Source organism: Meleagris gallopavo, chromosome 1 (genome assembly GCF_905368555.1).
Source record: "Meleagris gallopavo chromosome 1, MGAL_WU_HG_1.1, whole genome shotgun sequence".
Classification (NCBI taxonomy): domain Eukaryota; kingdom Metazoa; phylum Chordata; class Aves; order Galliformes; family Phasianidae; genus Meleagris; species Meleagris gallopavo.
In genome coordinates this window covers 28880505-28897990 of record NC_139404.1, presented here as the reverse complement: position 1 = coordinate 28897990, position 17486 = coordinate 28880505, and the positions used below count along the sequence as shown (strand labels likewise).

At 42.0% G+C, this 17486-nt stretch overlaps 1 protein-coding gene across 1 annotated transcript in view; it reads right to left on the bottom strand.

Annotated features, from left to right (window-relative positions):
* Positions 1–14367: 14367 nt before the first annotated feature.
* The window catches only part of PDZRN4 (PDZ domain containing ring finger 4), a 245593-nt gene continuing 242474 nt past the window's right edge, over positions 14368–17486 (bottom strand). The window contains exon 10 of the mRNA XM_085219587.1: positions 14368–16532. Coding sequence (XP_085075713.1) covers positions 15006–16532 — 1527 coding nt within the window. The 3' untranslated portion in view covers positions 14368–15005. The remainder of the gene's footprint in view (positions 16533–17486) is intronic.

Genomic DNA, 17486 nt, shown 5'->3' with positions numbered 1-17486 from the left:
AAGAGAAATTCAGCAGCACAGCTGGGACCTGAATAAGGAAAACTGTGATTTTATTTCCTGGAAGAAGAATTTAACTTCTTTGGAGATCTGCGTGCAGTCTGATACATGAGCTGATGAGGAATGTGACCTTTCAGCTCACTCTGCTTCAGAAAAGTTTGCAATTCAGCCTGACACATTGTTGTAATATGTTAATCTTGAGGCAGCTCTGCCACAAATACTAAGCGTGATCTCTGAGACCTTTAACGTCGTGCAGCAGAATCCTTCCAAACTTTGCTCTCGTCTCAAAGCACTCCGATTAAGGTGCCCGTTTTTCTAATAAAGGTCAAAAGGAAGGGAAGTGTCAATGTTCTTTGATTACTTACTACAAAGGAAGATGCTCAGACAGAGGACGGTACTTTTCCATTCAGTGCACTGTGCTTGTGATGTTTTCTGCTGATATAGAGAGCAAAAGGGAAATGCCGATCCTGAACTGATCACTGATCATCACCTGCATGCTGAACCTCTACAGAGCTATAGCAGTAACCAGAATTATTCCCCATGGGATAGGAACCTATCAGGCAATTGTTCGAAAAAGCAATAAAGTAACAGTATTTGCATATCCCCAGCAGGAAAACCTCTCAGGACAGCTAGGACAAAATATGACCTCAGGTCTGCCTATGGCCAGAAGATATACTTTTCCTGATAGGACAGAGTAGTGAAGCAGGAGAGGAAATGGTTCCTCACGCCACATATGACGTTGGTAAAGTATATTAGGGCTGGTGGTTTATTTAGTGACTGTGCTTTAATTATTGCTCGACCGCAGCAGCCAGGCTCACTTTTAATGGGTTTGCCATGTATTTGCAGCTCAATGGCAGTAAGCCAAAGTCTTCAGTTGCCCATTCAGACTTTTGCAATGTGCATCTCTGTTCTGCAGCTGTTCCTCCAATGCAGTCAAGTTGGGCTGCAAGGAGCCCAACTCCAGGTAGCACTGCTACCCTGCCCTGCTCACTCCACATGCCCCAGGCCCAGAGACGTGCCCAATTCACCCAGCCACTGCACTTCTCTTCTCTAGAGAACTGCAGGGGAAATTCTCCCACCTCCTGGGAGCACAGGGAAACTTCTGGAGCAGTCCCAGCACAACCTGCTCAGTCTGAGAGCAGGGCCTTCTGAGTTCTCATTTCTACCTAGCAGGGCCATTCCCATAGCTTTCAGTCGTGCTTAGGAATGTTGGGTGCCACTGGGGGGATTAATGGGCCTCACACATGGTGCTGGGAACAGAACCAGAACATTGCCTCCTCCTGGGTTTGCTCTGATGGGGGCTGCTTTCTGGCCAGCACACAGAAATCATTGCTACAGGCATGAGCAGAGCTGGGGGACTTTGAGATGACACTGATACCACCACTGTTTCTCTTCCTGTTGTGTTCTCTCAGGCAAGAAAGAGTGCCAAGAAGAGGATATTTTAAATGCATTAGCAAAACTGATGAGATAAACCTGAGAGAACCTGCTTGGGAAGCTGCAGCAAACACAATCTTCCCTATTCATTTGCTCTGCTGCCTCCTGTGTACTCTGCTAGCCTGTGATCTTTAGCAATAACAGTTCAATTTAAACACCGTTCAGGGAGGACTCTGCCTTCTCACCTTTCTGCACACCTCAAGGATGGGTCACACAGCCTGTGTTATGCCTTTGACCTTTCTAGATGAGGGATGTGTTGATTTGGTTTCAGCTCATTAGTTCTCTAAGGAATATCTTTGAGCCTAGTAGTCTGCAGGACTGGAAATCATCCATACCCCAGGACCAAGGCTTTTCTTCCTCTTTGGAGGCCTGGAAGGGTCTCCCCAAAGGTGCATACACTACAAGGAAGCCCAAAGAACTACAAGTATATACTTCATGGAAAATGAGCTTCCTCTTTTAGGATAATGAAATCTTATGTGTAGTGTTCGGTGTTGTGGGACTCATAAAGGTTATCAGACAGACATTTATAATAAAAGTTCTTCCTGCTTTTCCTGACATGCACTGGGAAGATGGGAGTGTTATCAGGCTGACATTTCTGTCAGAACTGGTATTTGAACCACTGGATGATTCTGACAAATGCCACCGCTGTCATCTGCTGCTCATTTTTAATTACGTCTGACTGAAGCTTTCAATGGCAGCAAGCAGAAAACTTAATTAGTTGGTCTAAAGGCTGATCTTCAGAGTTTAAGGAGTCCAAACAGCTCCGCAGCATTTCTTACAGAGGCTGCCATTTTCAGTCTGATGGTGCAAGTCACGAGAAATAATGGCCCCCCTCACAGGAAAGAAAACAGAGGGACACTAACAGTTATATATGTCAACAAAACACACCATTTCTGGATGAGATGCGTCAGTGAGGCAACTTGGTGCCTCAGAAACTGCTGTGCTGGCTCACAGGTGGGTCTCAGACAAATGGTAACAGAATGTGGGCAAAAGATCCAGTGCTCATGGGAACATGCAGTGAATGAGCATCTGTTACCTTAGACAGAATGTATACATTTATTCTGCAGTGGACTGCAAGCACTGCACTATTTGGAAAGACTGAAAGGCTGGCATTTTCTCACACACCAATGCACAGTTCAAACAAGCTGCTTAAAAGAAGATTGCATTAACAATTTATACCACCTCTCTGTTTGCTTTCCGAATGTTAATATGATTATATTTCTACAGCATATCCTGAAAAAACAAGCATTAGTAAGTTACAATGTCAAACTGCTAATATGATGCAATTATAAGTTAATATTACACTCACATGCTGGCTGTAGGTTTTCTGTGGGGAAAAAACAACAGCTGAAAATAGATCATTTTGTTCCAGAAATGCCAGGGCTGTGAGTTTGGACACTTAATCCGACTGCCTCATGGAGATGTGGATTGGCGGATGATGGACTTGGCCTGTCAGTGTGCATGGTCTGGAATGGCACTGCTAGTAGAGTAGCTGTGATCATATCCTTTAGGATACAGCTAAATTTCATTGTTTGAATAGGATGGACTTCCTACATATAATGTGCCAAGAACTCTGTGCTTGTGAGCTGCAGTTAGGAGCCAAAGCACTGTATGACATACTACATCTGATGGAGCTGATCTGCTCTCATTGGTTTCCTCAAAGCCAGGCTGGATGTGGCTGTGGGCAGCCTGATCTAGTGGTTGGCAACCCTGCACATAGCAGAGGGATTTAAACCAGATGACCATTATGGTCCTTTTCAGCCCAGGCCATTCTATGATTCTATGATTCATGATTAATGATCACACAAAACCTTTGTCCTTTTAAGTTAGTACTGATCACAGAACTACAGAGGCTGGAAGGCACCTCTGGAGGTTCCCTAGCCCAACGCTTTGTTTGTGGCAAGGACACTTACAGCAGTTTGCTCAGGCATGTGCCCAGTAAGGTTCAGAGAATCCCCAAGGATGGAGACTTCACAATCTCTTTGGGCAACATGTGCCAGTATTTGATTTTTCCTTATTTTGGTCTTAAGCCCACTGCCTCTTATATTTCTGAGCACCCGGCTCTGTCCTCTTTACTCCTCCCATCAGGTATTTTTACACATTGAGCAGATCCTCCTGAGCCATCTCATCTCCAGGATAAATTGTCCCAGATCTCTCAGCTTCTCCTTTTATGAAAGATCATAGAATCAAAGGATCATACAATCACCAAGGTCGGAAAAGACCTCCAAGATCATCCAGTCCAGCCATCCACCACTACCAATAATTCCCACTAGACCATGTCCCTTAGTACAGCATCTAAACATTTCTTGAACATCTCCAGGTTTGGTGACTCTGCCACCTTCCTGGGCAGCCCATTCTAGCACCTGACCACTCTTTCAGAGAAGAATTATTTCCTAATGTCCAACCTGAATCTCCCTTGGCGCAACTTGAGATCATTCCCTCTAGTTCTATGCCACTTCTTTCCTTTTTCCAAATGGCTCACCCATCAGTGTGAATATAAATAAATATAATAACACCCCTACCCATATTGTACAGGGTCTCAGGTTAAAGGAATTCAGAGTCTCCCTCACTGAAACTTGCATCATACATTGTGCCTTGAATAATATTTTAGCCAATGGTCATAACAGCAGTGTGCTTACAGAACATGGTTGGGGCTGTGTGGCAGGAAACTCTTTTGTCAGAAAAAAGGAGTTTGAACAGCCCAAGGGAATGACAGCTGACACCCCGAAGCTATCAGGTCTCAGACTGCAAGGTTTGAACATAATCAAATTCATCAGTCTGTTACTATGTCTAACCAAGTCTAAGACATTAAACAGACACGGAATACCCTCTATGAATTAACAGCCTCCTGAGTGCAAGTGTCACGGGGATTTCAACAAGCTGTTATATTTCAGTGTTTTGCAATCACAAAACAGAGTTTTCTTGCCAGCAGTAACTGTACTGCAGTTACAGTAGGTCTCAACATGGGATAGGCTTTTAAAAGGCTCAGTCTTCTCTTACCATCACCAAGTAGTTACCTTATTCTTTTAAGGAAGGATGTAGAGCAGTCAAGTTCCTCATAATGACAGCAGCTCTGCTTCTGTACATGTATGACCTCCTATAACATGACATTTTGATACCAGAGTGTGGAGGCCAAGTTCCTGGCAAAGAACACGATAAACTACCTTCTTGGTGCCTAAGTGCTGGAAGTACTCTTTCTATCCTCTGGTTGCAGGACACTGCACCATACTATTGCTTCAGCAACACTGCAGGGGAGCGGAGCAATCACAGAATTCACTACCTGTCCACCTTAACAGTGCTGTGGCACCCTACTGAAGGCGGGAGGGCTTATTTCTGCCTTTCAGCTCTCAAATACTTGTGTCCCAACATAGACCAGCTTCCTCCTTGAGTTTGGAGAAAAGGAAGCTCAGGGAGGCCTTACCAATCTCTACAACTCTCTGAAAGGAGAGTGCAGTGAGGTGAGGGTCAGTCTCTTCTCCCACATAACAATGATAGGATGGGAGGGAATGACCTCAAGTCATGTCAGGGGATGTTCACATTGGGTATTAGGAAAAATTTCTTCTCGTGAAGAATGGTAAGGCATTGGGAGGTGGTGGAGTTACCATCTCTGGAGGTGTGTGGATGTGGCATTGACAGACATAGCTTAGTGGGCATGGTGGTGATGAGTTGATGGTTGGACTAGATGATATTAGTGATTCTGTGATTCTATGTTTCATATGTATACCAAGTGGGGAGATATCCCCAAAAATGATAGTTGCACACATGTATATTTCTATCTACACCAAATATTCAGGACCACCTATGCTAAACAACTGAACAACGTAGGAAACAGATTTGAGGCAGATAAGCAGTACAAGCTATAAAAAAATGTTGTCTGCATCAGAGATCACTCTTCTTGCATGTCTGTTATAATATTTGAACACATGCTTTTGTGTTGAAAGTAGTCTTCATGAAAACAGGGCCCTGCAGCACAGCCACCAGAAACACTAATGATTTCAAAGATATACCCTGGTTTAAACACACCCGCTTCCAGGCCTCCAGTTGCACAGCTGTTCTCTGTAATGCAATGAAGTCTTCAGGGGCATGTAGTGAGTGTCAGCAGCCAGACATCCAGACACACTTTGCAAAGGAGTTTATAGTTTTATGGCTCTTTCCGTAAAAAAGCGTATATGTGTATGTCAACGGTTTACGGGCTGGTTCGGCCCGGTTCCGTGACTAGGAGGGCAGAGGGATCCGCGGATCCGTGCCCCCGGAAAAAAGAAAATAGGGGACCCCAAAATAATTGAAAACAGTGGCAACAATCTGAGGTGAAACAAAGTAATTTACTAAATATGGTATCAGCAGAATTTTATAAGGAGAGAGAGTGTGAAATTGATGGTGGATCGGCCTTACCACAACGCTGAGATGAGAAGCGCAGGCAGAGAAGCGCAGGCAGAGAAGCGCAAGCGAAGCAGTGCAGGCAAAGAAGAGAGCATCAGGTGACCTCGCCAGGAGTTATATCTCCTCACTGACCGCAAAGCCCCCTGGGGAAATGTAGCTCTTCTTCTCCTCTGGACAGGCACCCGGAACTTGAGCATCAGCAGTCAAACCCCCAGTGCATTACATGATGTTATGATGTGGAATACTGATAATGAAAAATCATGAAACCATGACAGTGTAACATGGTGCCCTAACCTTCAGTTCAACCTTCAAGCATCTTTGGCTTGGTTTGTGGTGAGCCAAACACAGACACACCCGTCTTCAGGAGAGTAAACCCAGACCTTTTGCAACTTTCCAGTTCCCTTTGTGATAAAATTTCTGGAAAAGCCTCAAGGGGAGATAGCAGTCTGCTACCAGACGATTTTGTAAGAGGACTGGAGGCCACATTTGCTTGTTATCTAGAGCATTTACATTTCACTGGAGAAGCATTTAATTCAACAAATAATTTGAGGTCTCCTGCTCGCTTTCATGCTGCTAAACCTTACAGTTCTTTCGGAGTTGTGAAGAAAAGAACAGAAAATTCAAGTAGGATGTATATTCAAGCCAGGTTGGTTGGTTTTTAATGACAAGTGAGGGAAACTCCTCATGCTGAATTTATAGACTGCCCTTAGACAAGATCTCCAGCTCCATGGAGCCATAGAAGCTTGGATGTTTTTTCTCACAAAACTCCCACAAGTCGAACAGTATCATTTTCTCAAGGAAGCAAAACTAGAGTTCACGAAGACTAACCATGTCAAATTCACTGCCTAAAGTAAATCAGGGCTTCTGGGGGGGTTGGGGTCTGAAATGGCACTGTGGCCTAAGCATCCTGCTCTGGCACCCAGGACCCAGTGATTTCCTCTTAAATAATGCACACGGAAATGTCAGTGTCCATTTTTGGCAAAAGCCTTTCATAATTCTGCCCCTTTGTTTGATGAGGGCTGCAGTGTCTGCCAGTACAGACTCAGCCTTTTGGCTCAGTTGTCATTGTCCATCATCCAGCAAGCACAGTTATTTCTATACTATTGGCCCATTGTTTTACACTGAAGGTAGCAGGTTAATATATTAGCTAAAGGGATGGTGATGATAGTTTGCTGCCTTTAGCAGGGAATATTGGAGACTTTTGTCTTTTAAAAGTCCCAATGGTCTTTCCTTTGCAAAGGGCTGTAAATTGCACACTGGAACAAAAAAGCCACTTTCTGTACAATTCTTTCTTGATTTTATACAAGAGGTACATAGCAAAGGTTGATTAAATTGTTTGGTGTTGCTCTGTCTAAAAGAGACATATGGCTCTCTCAGCATATGCATTCAAGAGTCCATAAAAGAGGAAAGGGCACTAATGTTTTTTAAGACTAAAGCTATGCAAAACTTAGAGAATCATAGAATCATAAAATCATAGAATCACAAGGTTGAAAAGGACCTACAAGAGTCCAGTTGGAGCTAGCTGGACAATTGAGCTCCATCCTACAAAGGGAGATGTCCGTTAGAGATGCCTCTTCTCTATTTCTTTGAGGACAAGAAGTAAAGTTAGGTGAAGTGATGCCCACTGAAGTCTGCAATATTTTTTTCCCCTTTTAGGCAAAACCTTCTTTTAATTCCGGAGGACAGACAAATCCTGAGGATTCTCTTCTTGGTGCTGGAGAATCCAGAGATGAAGATAGCTTTTTAGCAATATAAAAGAAAACAAGAATAACTGTGTTTTCCTTCAATTTTATCTCCTCCCAAATCATCTGGGAACTTCTACACATTTGGGAGTGGATGTCATTTCAGATCCACTTCCATTTCTCAGTTAGCATGAGCACAAAAACTAAAGGGGACGTTATTCCTTTTTATGTCAGCAAAAATGGCAAGGCATTCAACCTTGCATTGAAAACTGAGATGAGGTAAAATATAAGGTATTCTTTATATATAAACCCTTTAAAATAAAATGATACAGATGACATAAAGGCATAAAAATTGTTACTGACATGAATAATTCACTAACTATTGCATGGTATAAGTCACCAACTAATGTGTATTACGTGCCATTTAATAGTGGATGTATTTGAAGAAATATGGAAATTGGAATACTTTAATAACTTTCTATATGAAAGATGATGAGACTGCCTAAATGATTAAGAGGAAGATATGTTATAATGAACTAAAGCCACTCGAGTGTAAGGTAATTTTAATTCAAATCTCCATCTGCTTATGTATAATTAAGACTCATTTAACAAGTTAATGCCTAACAGAGAGAACTGATAAGTTTGGTATTAAAGAGCTTAAGAGAAGTAAATTAAACTGTCGAGTTTGAGGAGCTTTCATTTGAATTCCCTGTACCTGAACCAAAACACAATCTTCCAGGGGTATTTCTTTACCCTGATCATGCAGCCAGGTGCCAAAGTTGGGGAGAAAAAGGAGGCAACAAAACAGAATATCCTTTTCATATTTTAATTTTTCATATCATTCAACTCAAGAGTTTGACAGCATCTTTGCTAACATGAATATTTATACCGTTCAACTTGCTCACTATACAGTATCTATACACCATTAAGAGACACTTTGCATGCCATCAAAAATATTTATGCATTGCAGAGATTGCCAGTGGGGTTAAATAACCTATGAAAATATGAGGGTTGCCTTTGAAGTGCAGAAAAGTAATATTTTGATCTGTGGTAAATTTTATGTGATATTCGCCTGCTTAACTTTCTATTTCATTCATTCTTCAGATATCTTTCCTGCAAGGTCCAGTAGTCAAAACAGTGACTTCAACCTTTTCATCTTTCATCATGCAATTTTAATTTTCCTTTTTTGGCTTCTTATCCACTGTCAAGATGAGAGTTTCCTATATTCACTTCATACTTAAAATTCTCTGTGCTTTCATTTTTTTCTTTGTCGTTGGAGCCAGGGGTTGGCTTTGATTTGCTCCTAGCACTCAGCAATAAGTTATACATTTACAGGAATGTACTAGAAGAGTAAATGCCACAGTATGTGGTCAGTGTCAGTGGATTAAGGAAGAGCAACTGATGTCATCTACCTGGACTTGTGCAAAGTTTGACACTGTACCACATGATATCCTGGTCATCAAATTGGAGAAAAATGGATTTGATGGATGGACCATTCACTGGATAAGGAATTGGCTAGATGGTCACACTCAGAGAATTGCAGTCAACAGCTCAGTGTCCAAGTGAGAGGTGATTCTGCCTCTCTGCTCTGTTCTTGTGAGACCCCACCTGGAGTACTCCATCCAGTTCTGGAGCCCCCAACACAAGAAGGACATGGAGCTGTTGGAGCAGGTCCAGAGGAGGACCACAAGGATGATCAGAGGGCTGAAGCACCTCCCCTATGAGGACAGGCTGAGAGAGCTGGGGCTACTCAACCTGGAGAAGGCTCTGAGGGGACCTTATAGAGGACTTCCAGTACCTGAAGAGAACCTACAGGAAAGCTGGGGAGGAACTTCGTCAAAGCATTTGAGTTAATAAGCATTGTGTATGTTATTGTTTGTCTCACAAACAAGGAAGCATATGTTTTAAAAGGTCTTCCTTTCCTACAGGGCATAAAAATGCACTCTGTACAGAGATGTCACCAAAGACATTTCCAGCACTTTAGCAGGTTGATCTGCAAATGACATAGAAAAGGTTTAGAACCAAATAATCTAAAACTGGCTAAAGATAGAAAGATACAGTTAAACACTGACAAGCAGTTTCATTTGTGCTGGTAAGTTGATCTATGAGGAAAAAAAAAACAAATAATTCCCTGAAAGCTCCCCCTCCAATATTTATTATCTTTCAAGTTCAAAAAAGTCTGTTACTAAGAGGAAAGAAGAAACAATAGAGAGGGGAAAGGAAGAAGGGAGAAAGGGAGGAAAGGAGACTTAAAAATTTAACATGAGATTAACGTGCCAAGAAATTCAAATTCTAGACAAATTTTAAATCCAAACACATACACACCAAGTTAGAAGTTCACAACTGCACCGTGAAATAGTCCATACTGGGGGGAGGCATCCATTAGTTTTGAATGACACTTTCACACTGTACATCTTTTCTCTGAGAAATGCTGCTGATGCCTCTTTCCTGGTCCCTGAGTATATCCCAGATCATGTTGTGCTGGAACAACACTAATATTCTGGATGGCAATGTCACTTCTGGCTTTTGGGATGAAGATACTGTTTTCATGGGACACCTTTGTATCTTTGCTGAAGAAAGAAGCTTTCAGCAGGGAACATCAGTGTGAGACTAATTAGCGAAGACTCGGTCCTGCGCTCTGCCCATCCTCATGGACTAGTGAGTGTGAAATGCAGCACATCAATCTGGATGTAACTTAGCTGTCAATTTTACTTCACAGTTCATATTGGAAGTTAACATCATTCACTGCTCGCATCTACCACGCAGAGGATGGTACATGAGACAATCTCCAGAAGGCTGCCTCCTGGTAGCAGGAGCCAGAGCCTTTCCTCAGGAGGGCAGGAATCCACTGGCTCCCAAGGAGAGCCCAGGGACTGCACTTGACCTGTCTGCCCTGCCACCCACACCCCACAGTCCCAGGTTGTGCCAGTCTCAGAATTGCCATCCAAAGACCGTCACCTGCCTGTGCAGGAACTCATATTCAACTGAGAATAGTGATGTCTGAACATCTAGGCAAAACCTGTATATGATGAAGCTATCTGTAGCAAAATGTGGAGTGCTTAGCCTCACAAATGCACCAATCGTCATCCAAGAGGAATGCTCCTCTTTAAACAAAGAAATGTGTTTCAGAGCAAAGGCATTCAAAGAAAAAGCCTGCTCATTATCCCTCTGCAATGAATGTTCTCCAGCAGTTATCTGACCTGCTTCTCACAGAGCACACCACCACTGGTTTACAACAGCTGATGTGTTTTGCTTTAGCCAAACACTACTCCACATCATGTTCATTCTATTCTGACTCCTTGAGAACATTTAATGCCCTGAATAAAGCAGTAAGTCCATAAAAATGGATATTAGTTGATCGTTTAGCACATACAAGTTTGCAATTAGCAGTTAAGAACCCAAGTAAAACAAATGCAATTCCAGTCCTGAGCCAGGAGGTGTTCTAGCAAAGTAGTCATGTCATGCAGCAAGGATGCTGCTGTGTAATTTGTAGAAATGGAGTTTGGACATAAAACATTTGTTTAAAAAAAATGAAAAAGGAAAGTCAGCCATTATGATATTAATGAATAATTCAATGCTAATGTTGCTGTATCATCTCTTCTGAGCCCTGCTGTGGCAAGGCAATGCACCAAGCAAAGACTAGTTTCCATCTCTGCTCCCATTCCATTCAAACGTGTTAGCAGTTCCTTTCTTTCAAAAAACACAATAGCCTGACTCAGAAGGTTTAGTTTATTGACATGAACATACTAAAAATATCATTTTCTCTTTAAGGATACTTACACCAGAGGGGAAGATCCAGCAATCCCAGAAATTCCAACTTTACTTATGGTGGTAGTATAGCTTTCAAGGGGCACAAGAGAACTCTTTTTACAAGGCCATCTTGCTGGCTTCTTGGGAAGAATTATCTCCCACTGGTCTCAGCTGGGCATCAGCTCTGGGAGAGGGATGAGTGGGATGTTAACTCCTTCTCCAGCTGTGATAACACACCTGTGCAGCTCCTCACTGCCTTTTGCTCTGTCCTAGAGCTGCAAGCAACCCTCTTTGACAAGAGCTGATCTTGTTCCAGTTGGAAAGCATTTCTATTTTTATGTCCTGTCATGCAAAAATAGGTAAATAAATAAATTCGTTCTCACAACCAGTAAAGACACTATTACTAAAAGATTTATGGCAGCACAATATATATTTGTTTCTTCTCTTATAATGTGCCTCAGTGCTAAAATGTTATTTTCCTCATTGAAAGGTACTGCATATGGAAAAAAAATATATACAGGGACAAACAGGCTTGAATTTCACTGGTAGAGAGCTGCTGGGATGAAGGAGCACAATGCCATGACCTGCCAGCTGTGAGCAGCAAAACCCTTGGCCGTCTCTCTGCCCCTCTCATCACCACAAGCAGCATCGCAATCCAGTGCAGTGGCTGCATAGTTATTTCCTCTGCTTCCAGAACTGATCGAGACACTTCATCAGGGCACCAATCAACACTTTTTCTCCCAAAGACTGCTTAGAGAAGAAAGGAAATGTCACTTAATACACACTGCTAAAGCCTACCAGAGAAGAAAGAGGAGAATAAGTGCCAGATGAAGGACTGGAGAAGGAGGGTGAGGATGGGTAGTTCTGGCAGGCAGTGTCCACATGCCACCAGGAGGGCTCAGCAGGACCTCAGCTTCACAGTGGGCTCTACAGCTCTGACAATGGCCTGGAAATGGTTTTTTGGGGGAGAAGATAGGGGGGGGAGAATGCGTTGGTTATATTATTATTTTCTTGATGCATTAGTTAATATTGATTTATATCCTTTCAATTTTGCTGCCCTCCTATACAGTTATCTAAACTGACAATTTAATCCCTATGATTTTATTGTTCTTTTTTTTTCTCCCAGAATGAAATATCGTCGTATCACCGCTCAGTCTTTGCTTTGTTTCTTTCTGAATTTCAACAGAAGAGCTCCCCAGAACCTCTTTTCAGCAGTCTGTGGGGACAGGACCAGGGGAAATGCCATAAACTTGAGCGTAGGAACTTCTGCACCAATATGAGAAGGAACTTCACAGTGAGGTGATGGAGCACTGGAACAGGCTGCCCAGGGAGGCTGTGGATTCTCCTTCTCTGGAGATATTCCAGACCCACCTGAACGCCCACCTGTGCAGCCTGCTGTTGGGAGCCCGTTTTGCAGGAGGGGTTGGACTCAATGATCTTTGGAGGTTCCTTCCAACCGCTACAATTCTGTGATTCTGTGATTTGAATGCATTTCCATTTACAATATCTTGTTATATCATCTCTATAAATATTTTGCCCCCTAGTTACTTTCTATTATCTAAACTCCCCATACAGCTACACCTTGTCTCTAATTTAGCCAAGGATTTTCCTAAATTTATTTCTCAGTGACACATTAATGACTTTACATTTTCTGAAGATTCCCATTTTTCTCTGAAAATGGGCAAAGTAATATTTTGTTTCAGAGCAGTTCTAAATTAGTGGAGGAGAGAAAACAGTAAGTCCTGTACCTAAGAGAGAGGCATAGCAATAGCTATTATCTGGAACTGATGGTAGTCGAATTCTGATTAGGAGCAAGATCTGCTTTTAAAAGTGTGATTACTGAAATGCAACAAAGGAAATGCTGACTTTGATGTCACCATTTGATGAATATATATCTTTCTAGATGTCTCAGGCTGGTCAAAGACAGTTCATTGGATCTGTTGGAGGGACAGTCCAGTAACAGACACTTGAAACAGCTCTGTTATCACCCTGCAATTCCTTTTGCTCTTGGATTCCAAAATTTTTCTACTTTAATAAGAAAAAATGGAAGTGTCCCTCATTATGTATGAACAACTGTATATATAGCAGAAAATTTAGAATGGTATTTTCCTGAGACTGATCTGGAGAGTATTCTGAATATCAAACTGTGAACTGTAAGTGACATATTTTTCCTGAGCACTCAGGGAGTAGTGTTCTTAGGGTATTTATGTGCCTAGAGATGCAGATAGCACTGCCAATGCCTTCTGGTGCCAAAAATGGTTAGAAAACAAATGACTGATTTCCAGAATTAAAGGCTTTGAAATAATGTGTCCTTCTGCATCTTTAAGCATATCTTTTAAAGCTTGATGCCAAGAGAATTCAGCACCTAATCCTGTTACTGAAAACATATCAGATAAGAACCGCATTGGCTGGGACAACAAAAATGGGTGTACTGACCAAAGGCTTCCAAGCCCCACAAACTGCCCAAGATTAGCCACTTCAGTTTGCTGTGACCCTCTGGGCTGGCTGAAGCAGCAGCTCAGAAAATGCCCCATTGGCAGCTGAGATGCCTTTGCAATTGGGAAAGACAAGAACTCCACTGGGAAGCAGACAGCTGCTCCTCATCACCAGTCAGCCTCTGGGGCACTTCCAAACTACCTGGATCTTTCTCAGCAACAAAATCAAAGTCTTAACTCCTTTATTAACTCATTCATTCTCTATTTTTTCTTAACTCATCTTCTATGAAAATGTCAGTGATGACCACTGTTACTTTCCATGCATGAGACTTGGCTGAAAGTTAGCCATGTGCTCTGTTTATATTTTCTATGTGTAGAACAAATACCAAGCTCAGCCAGGAAAATGACCCAAAATAGCTACCCAACAGCATAAAGCACAAAAATGTATTAAAAATTATTCAGTCGACTAATAATAGCAGGTAAGAAAAAGCCAGAGAGCCAGACAGAGCATCTCACTCCTACATGTTCTAAAAAGTGCAAAGCTAATTCCTAAGAACTAGTCTATGGTATCTTTTGTGTCTTGCGTTCTTGAAAGATATGCTGCAAAAATCAGGCATGGTGAAAATAAATCATCCTTTAAAGGCAAACAGTCAATTGAAATCAAACAACTTTTCAACTTTTTTTCTTAAAGATAAGCAATAATTTATTTCTCTTTCATCTTCACAATAACCACAGACTGCCTAGCTACATGACCAATGCTACTACAGAACACAGGAGAATTGTCCATCTACACTTTACTTGGACAAATACAATTGCAATTTATAGAATAAATGTACTGTACAATGTGTTGTTGGAAAAAGGACGTTCTTATCTATAAGTTGGGATGTGGCATATGATTTATAAACAGATGCAATCTACGATGTAAAACTTCAACAACTTGTTAAGCCAAGGATACAGTATAAAGCATTTTGTTTTGGTATTGTTACTAAAGTAGAAAAAAAAAACTAGAGAAATAAATCCAGATATCAATTCAGGATACTTATGAGGTTAAGAAATTAATTGCCTTCTCTGCTTTTTTTGTTTGTTTGTTTTGCTTTTTTTTTTTTTTCCCCTACAAATGAGTAATACGAATATATTGCAGGATAAAGAAAGACTGACAGATAAAGCAGGTACCATTATATGAAAAACAAATTAAAAATTACCAGGTAATTTTGCTTACAAAAAAGATCAAACTATAAACAGTCACAAAATATATAAAAATGCCACATTGAACGAGGCAATCGTACTCTACCTAAACTGGTAGTATACTCTCTGAAGGAAGTTGCGTTCATACAGTAGTAACTGATAAAAAGGCATTGTGCACTCTTGTGCCATCTGGAGACTTAGCACCATGTGTCATCAGTTCTTGGATTGTCATCCAGTTGTCCAAGATTTTCTTGTTTCTCTTTTTCATCATCTTTTTGTGACTTAGTTCAATAATGTTAATTTCCTTTTTGCCCTCGCTGCCACTCTGCGGACTTTCCTTCAGACACTCCAGCCTGCTACGCATCATGAACTCCCGTCGCCTCCTCTGCTCCTTGGCTCGCACCAAGTGCTGCTTCCGCTCCTCTTTGCTCCAGTAGCGACCCATCTTCATCTCGCTCATTGTATCATCATCTGTCGTCATTCCACTGCGCTCTTCTTTGATTTTTAAGGCACGTTCCTTTAGAATTCTGTCTCGAACTGGTCTCTTTGTGATATACCTTGTCCCATCACTCCTTATTTTCACTTTCCATTCCATCTTGGGCTCCGCACACTTCTGTGAGTCTTTGCACATGCTCACCAGGCTGAGCTGGCTCTGGGCATACTCCACAGCCGACTTCTGCTGGATCAGCTGCATGTAGCTCTGATAATGCTTGGCATGAGCAGGTATATTCCCGTACCTGTAAGAAGAGCTGTGATACGGGGACAGGTAGGGAATGTGTTCGGTGCTCTGCTTTTCCTGGTCTGTGAATTTGCTGTTTTCTGATGCCAGCACTGTGTCTTCAGCAGTGCTGTTTTGCTCAGTGGGTTTGGTTTTGACCGAGATTGTTTCCTTGTTGCTTTGTCCCGAGGATGACTGATTAGCCACAATTGTGCTCCTCAGGTTTTTCCTGTTGGTGATGCTGATCATCCGCTGGAGCGAGTTGTCCGGGGATCGCTCCACAGTCAGAGGGGTGCTCCTGCAACTTTCAGCCGTATTGTAAGCACTGGAGCTGTCCTTGTCGGACTTCTCAGGGTGCTCCAAGATGTCATCCAGTTTGCCTCTTTGTACGTCTATGCTGGTGTTATAATTCCTGAATCCTTCATCATGTAAAGCCCAAATGTCTCCATACTGATCCCTCACTTTCTGGAGCCGGTGAGCTTGCATGATATTCTGACATTCGAGTTCAATGTTCCTCAGCTCCTCATTGAGTAGCTGCAGCTCATGCTCCACTCCATCTTGCTCTCTTCTGTTGCATTCTATTGTGCTGCTCGAGTAATACAGGTCATACTCCCCGTGGTTTCGAATCTTACACTTCAGCTCCAGCAGCTGTCGAAATCTTTCACACTCCTCCTCTGGGTTCCCTATGAAATCAGATTCAATGTATTCCCCTGACACAAAGCTTTCATTGCACTGGAGCTCAACACTTCCTAATGTGTCTTGGCTGTGACCCAGCTCTCGTTTGCTCTGCAGAGTTGCACCGTTCTGCTCTTCAGGTGCATTTTCTTGCTCTGAACTCTCATCGTTACGAAGACTTTCATCTGTAGGTCCCACCCCACTGTCCTTCTCATGATTGTTGGATGATGAGGTTGCAGTGTCTGTAGTTCCATCCTCCTCCTCATGCTTCTTTGGCTAAAAGAATAAGCAAATCAAAGTGATTATCAAATACAGATCACATTATAGGAGAATATTTTCCAGTTCTGTTTTGCTTAAACTGCTGGAGTCTGATTTAAACTGAATTAAAAGAGATCACTAAACAGCAGTCCTACTGCTCATGGCTTTGAAACATTTCTGAGAGTCATGCTGTGAGAAGCAGATGAATTACAGTACTAGTGACATATTTTCTGAAGTCCGGAAAGAAACATTTCCCTCTCTAGCTAAGCCACCTCTTTGCAATGCTTAAAGATAATGATTACCAGATGGTGCACTGTTTTTGATTCTGGATAATGGCCAGAGACTGGTGGAGCTGAGATCTTCTCAAACTTGGAAAAAAGCTTCAGTGCTGATATAACTTCAAAAATAAATAAATAAATACAAATAGAGCAAGCAGCCAATCTAAGAATGACTAGTGCAACCTAAGAGGAAAAGACTACTTTCATCAGTGGAGCATTTTTTTTTATCTGAGGACTCTATATGCTTCATGAAGATGGGCAGCGTGGAAGACTGCAGGCCAGCCTGTTCTACTACACCCTCAGTATTCCCGGTTCCTACTTCGTGCATTCAGTTGTCTTTTTCTGAAAGAGTGTTCATTTTGAATTCCTAGATTTTGCTAGTAGACATCTCTGGAGATCATTTCTATTCCCTAGTTGCAGTTTATATTCCTTAGAAATAAAAACAGCCTTTTACCATTAAGCGTACAACAACACTGAGTGCTTGCCATGGGCATGATGTCAAGTTTTTAAGCTGTTGTTTTTTAATTAACACCCAATCACTGTACCTAACCTATTTATATTCTTTTAATTCAAAGAATGTGAAATAATGTCTCTCTGAAGAGACACGTGCTTTTCATTTTTCAAACTGGATATGAAAAGAATTTCCCTCTACTCCTCTTAGAGAGTAATCAGCCAGAGTGCAATTTATATAGCC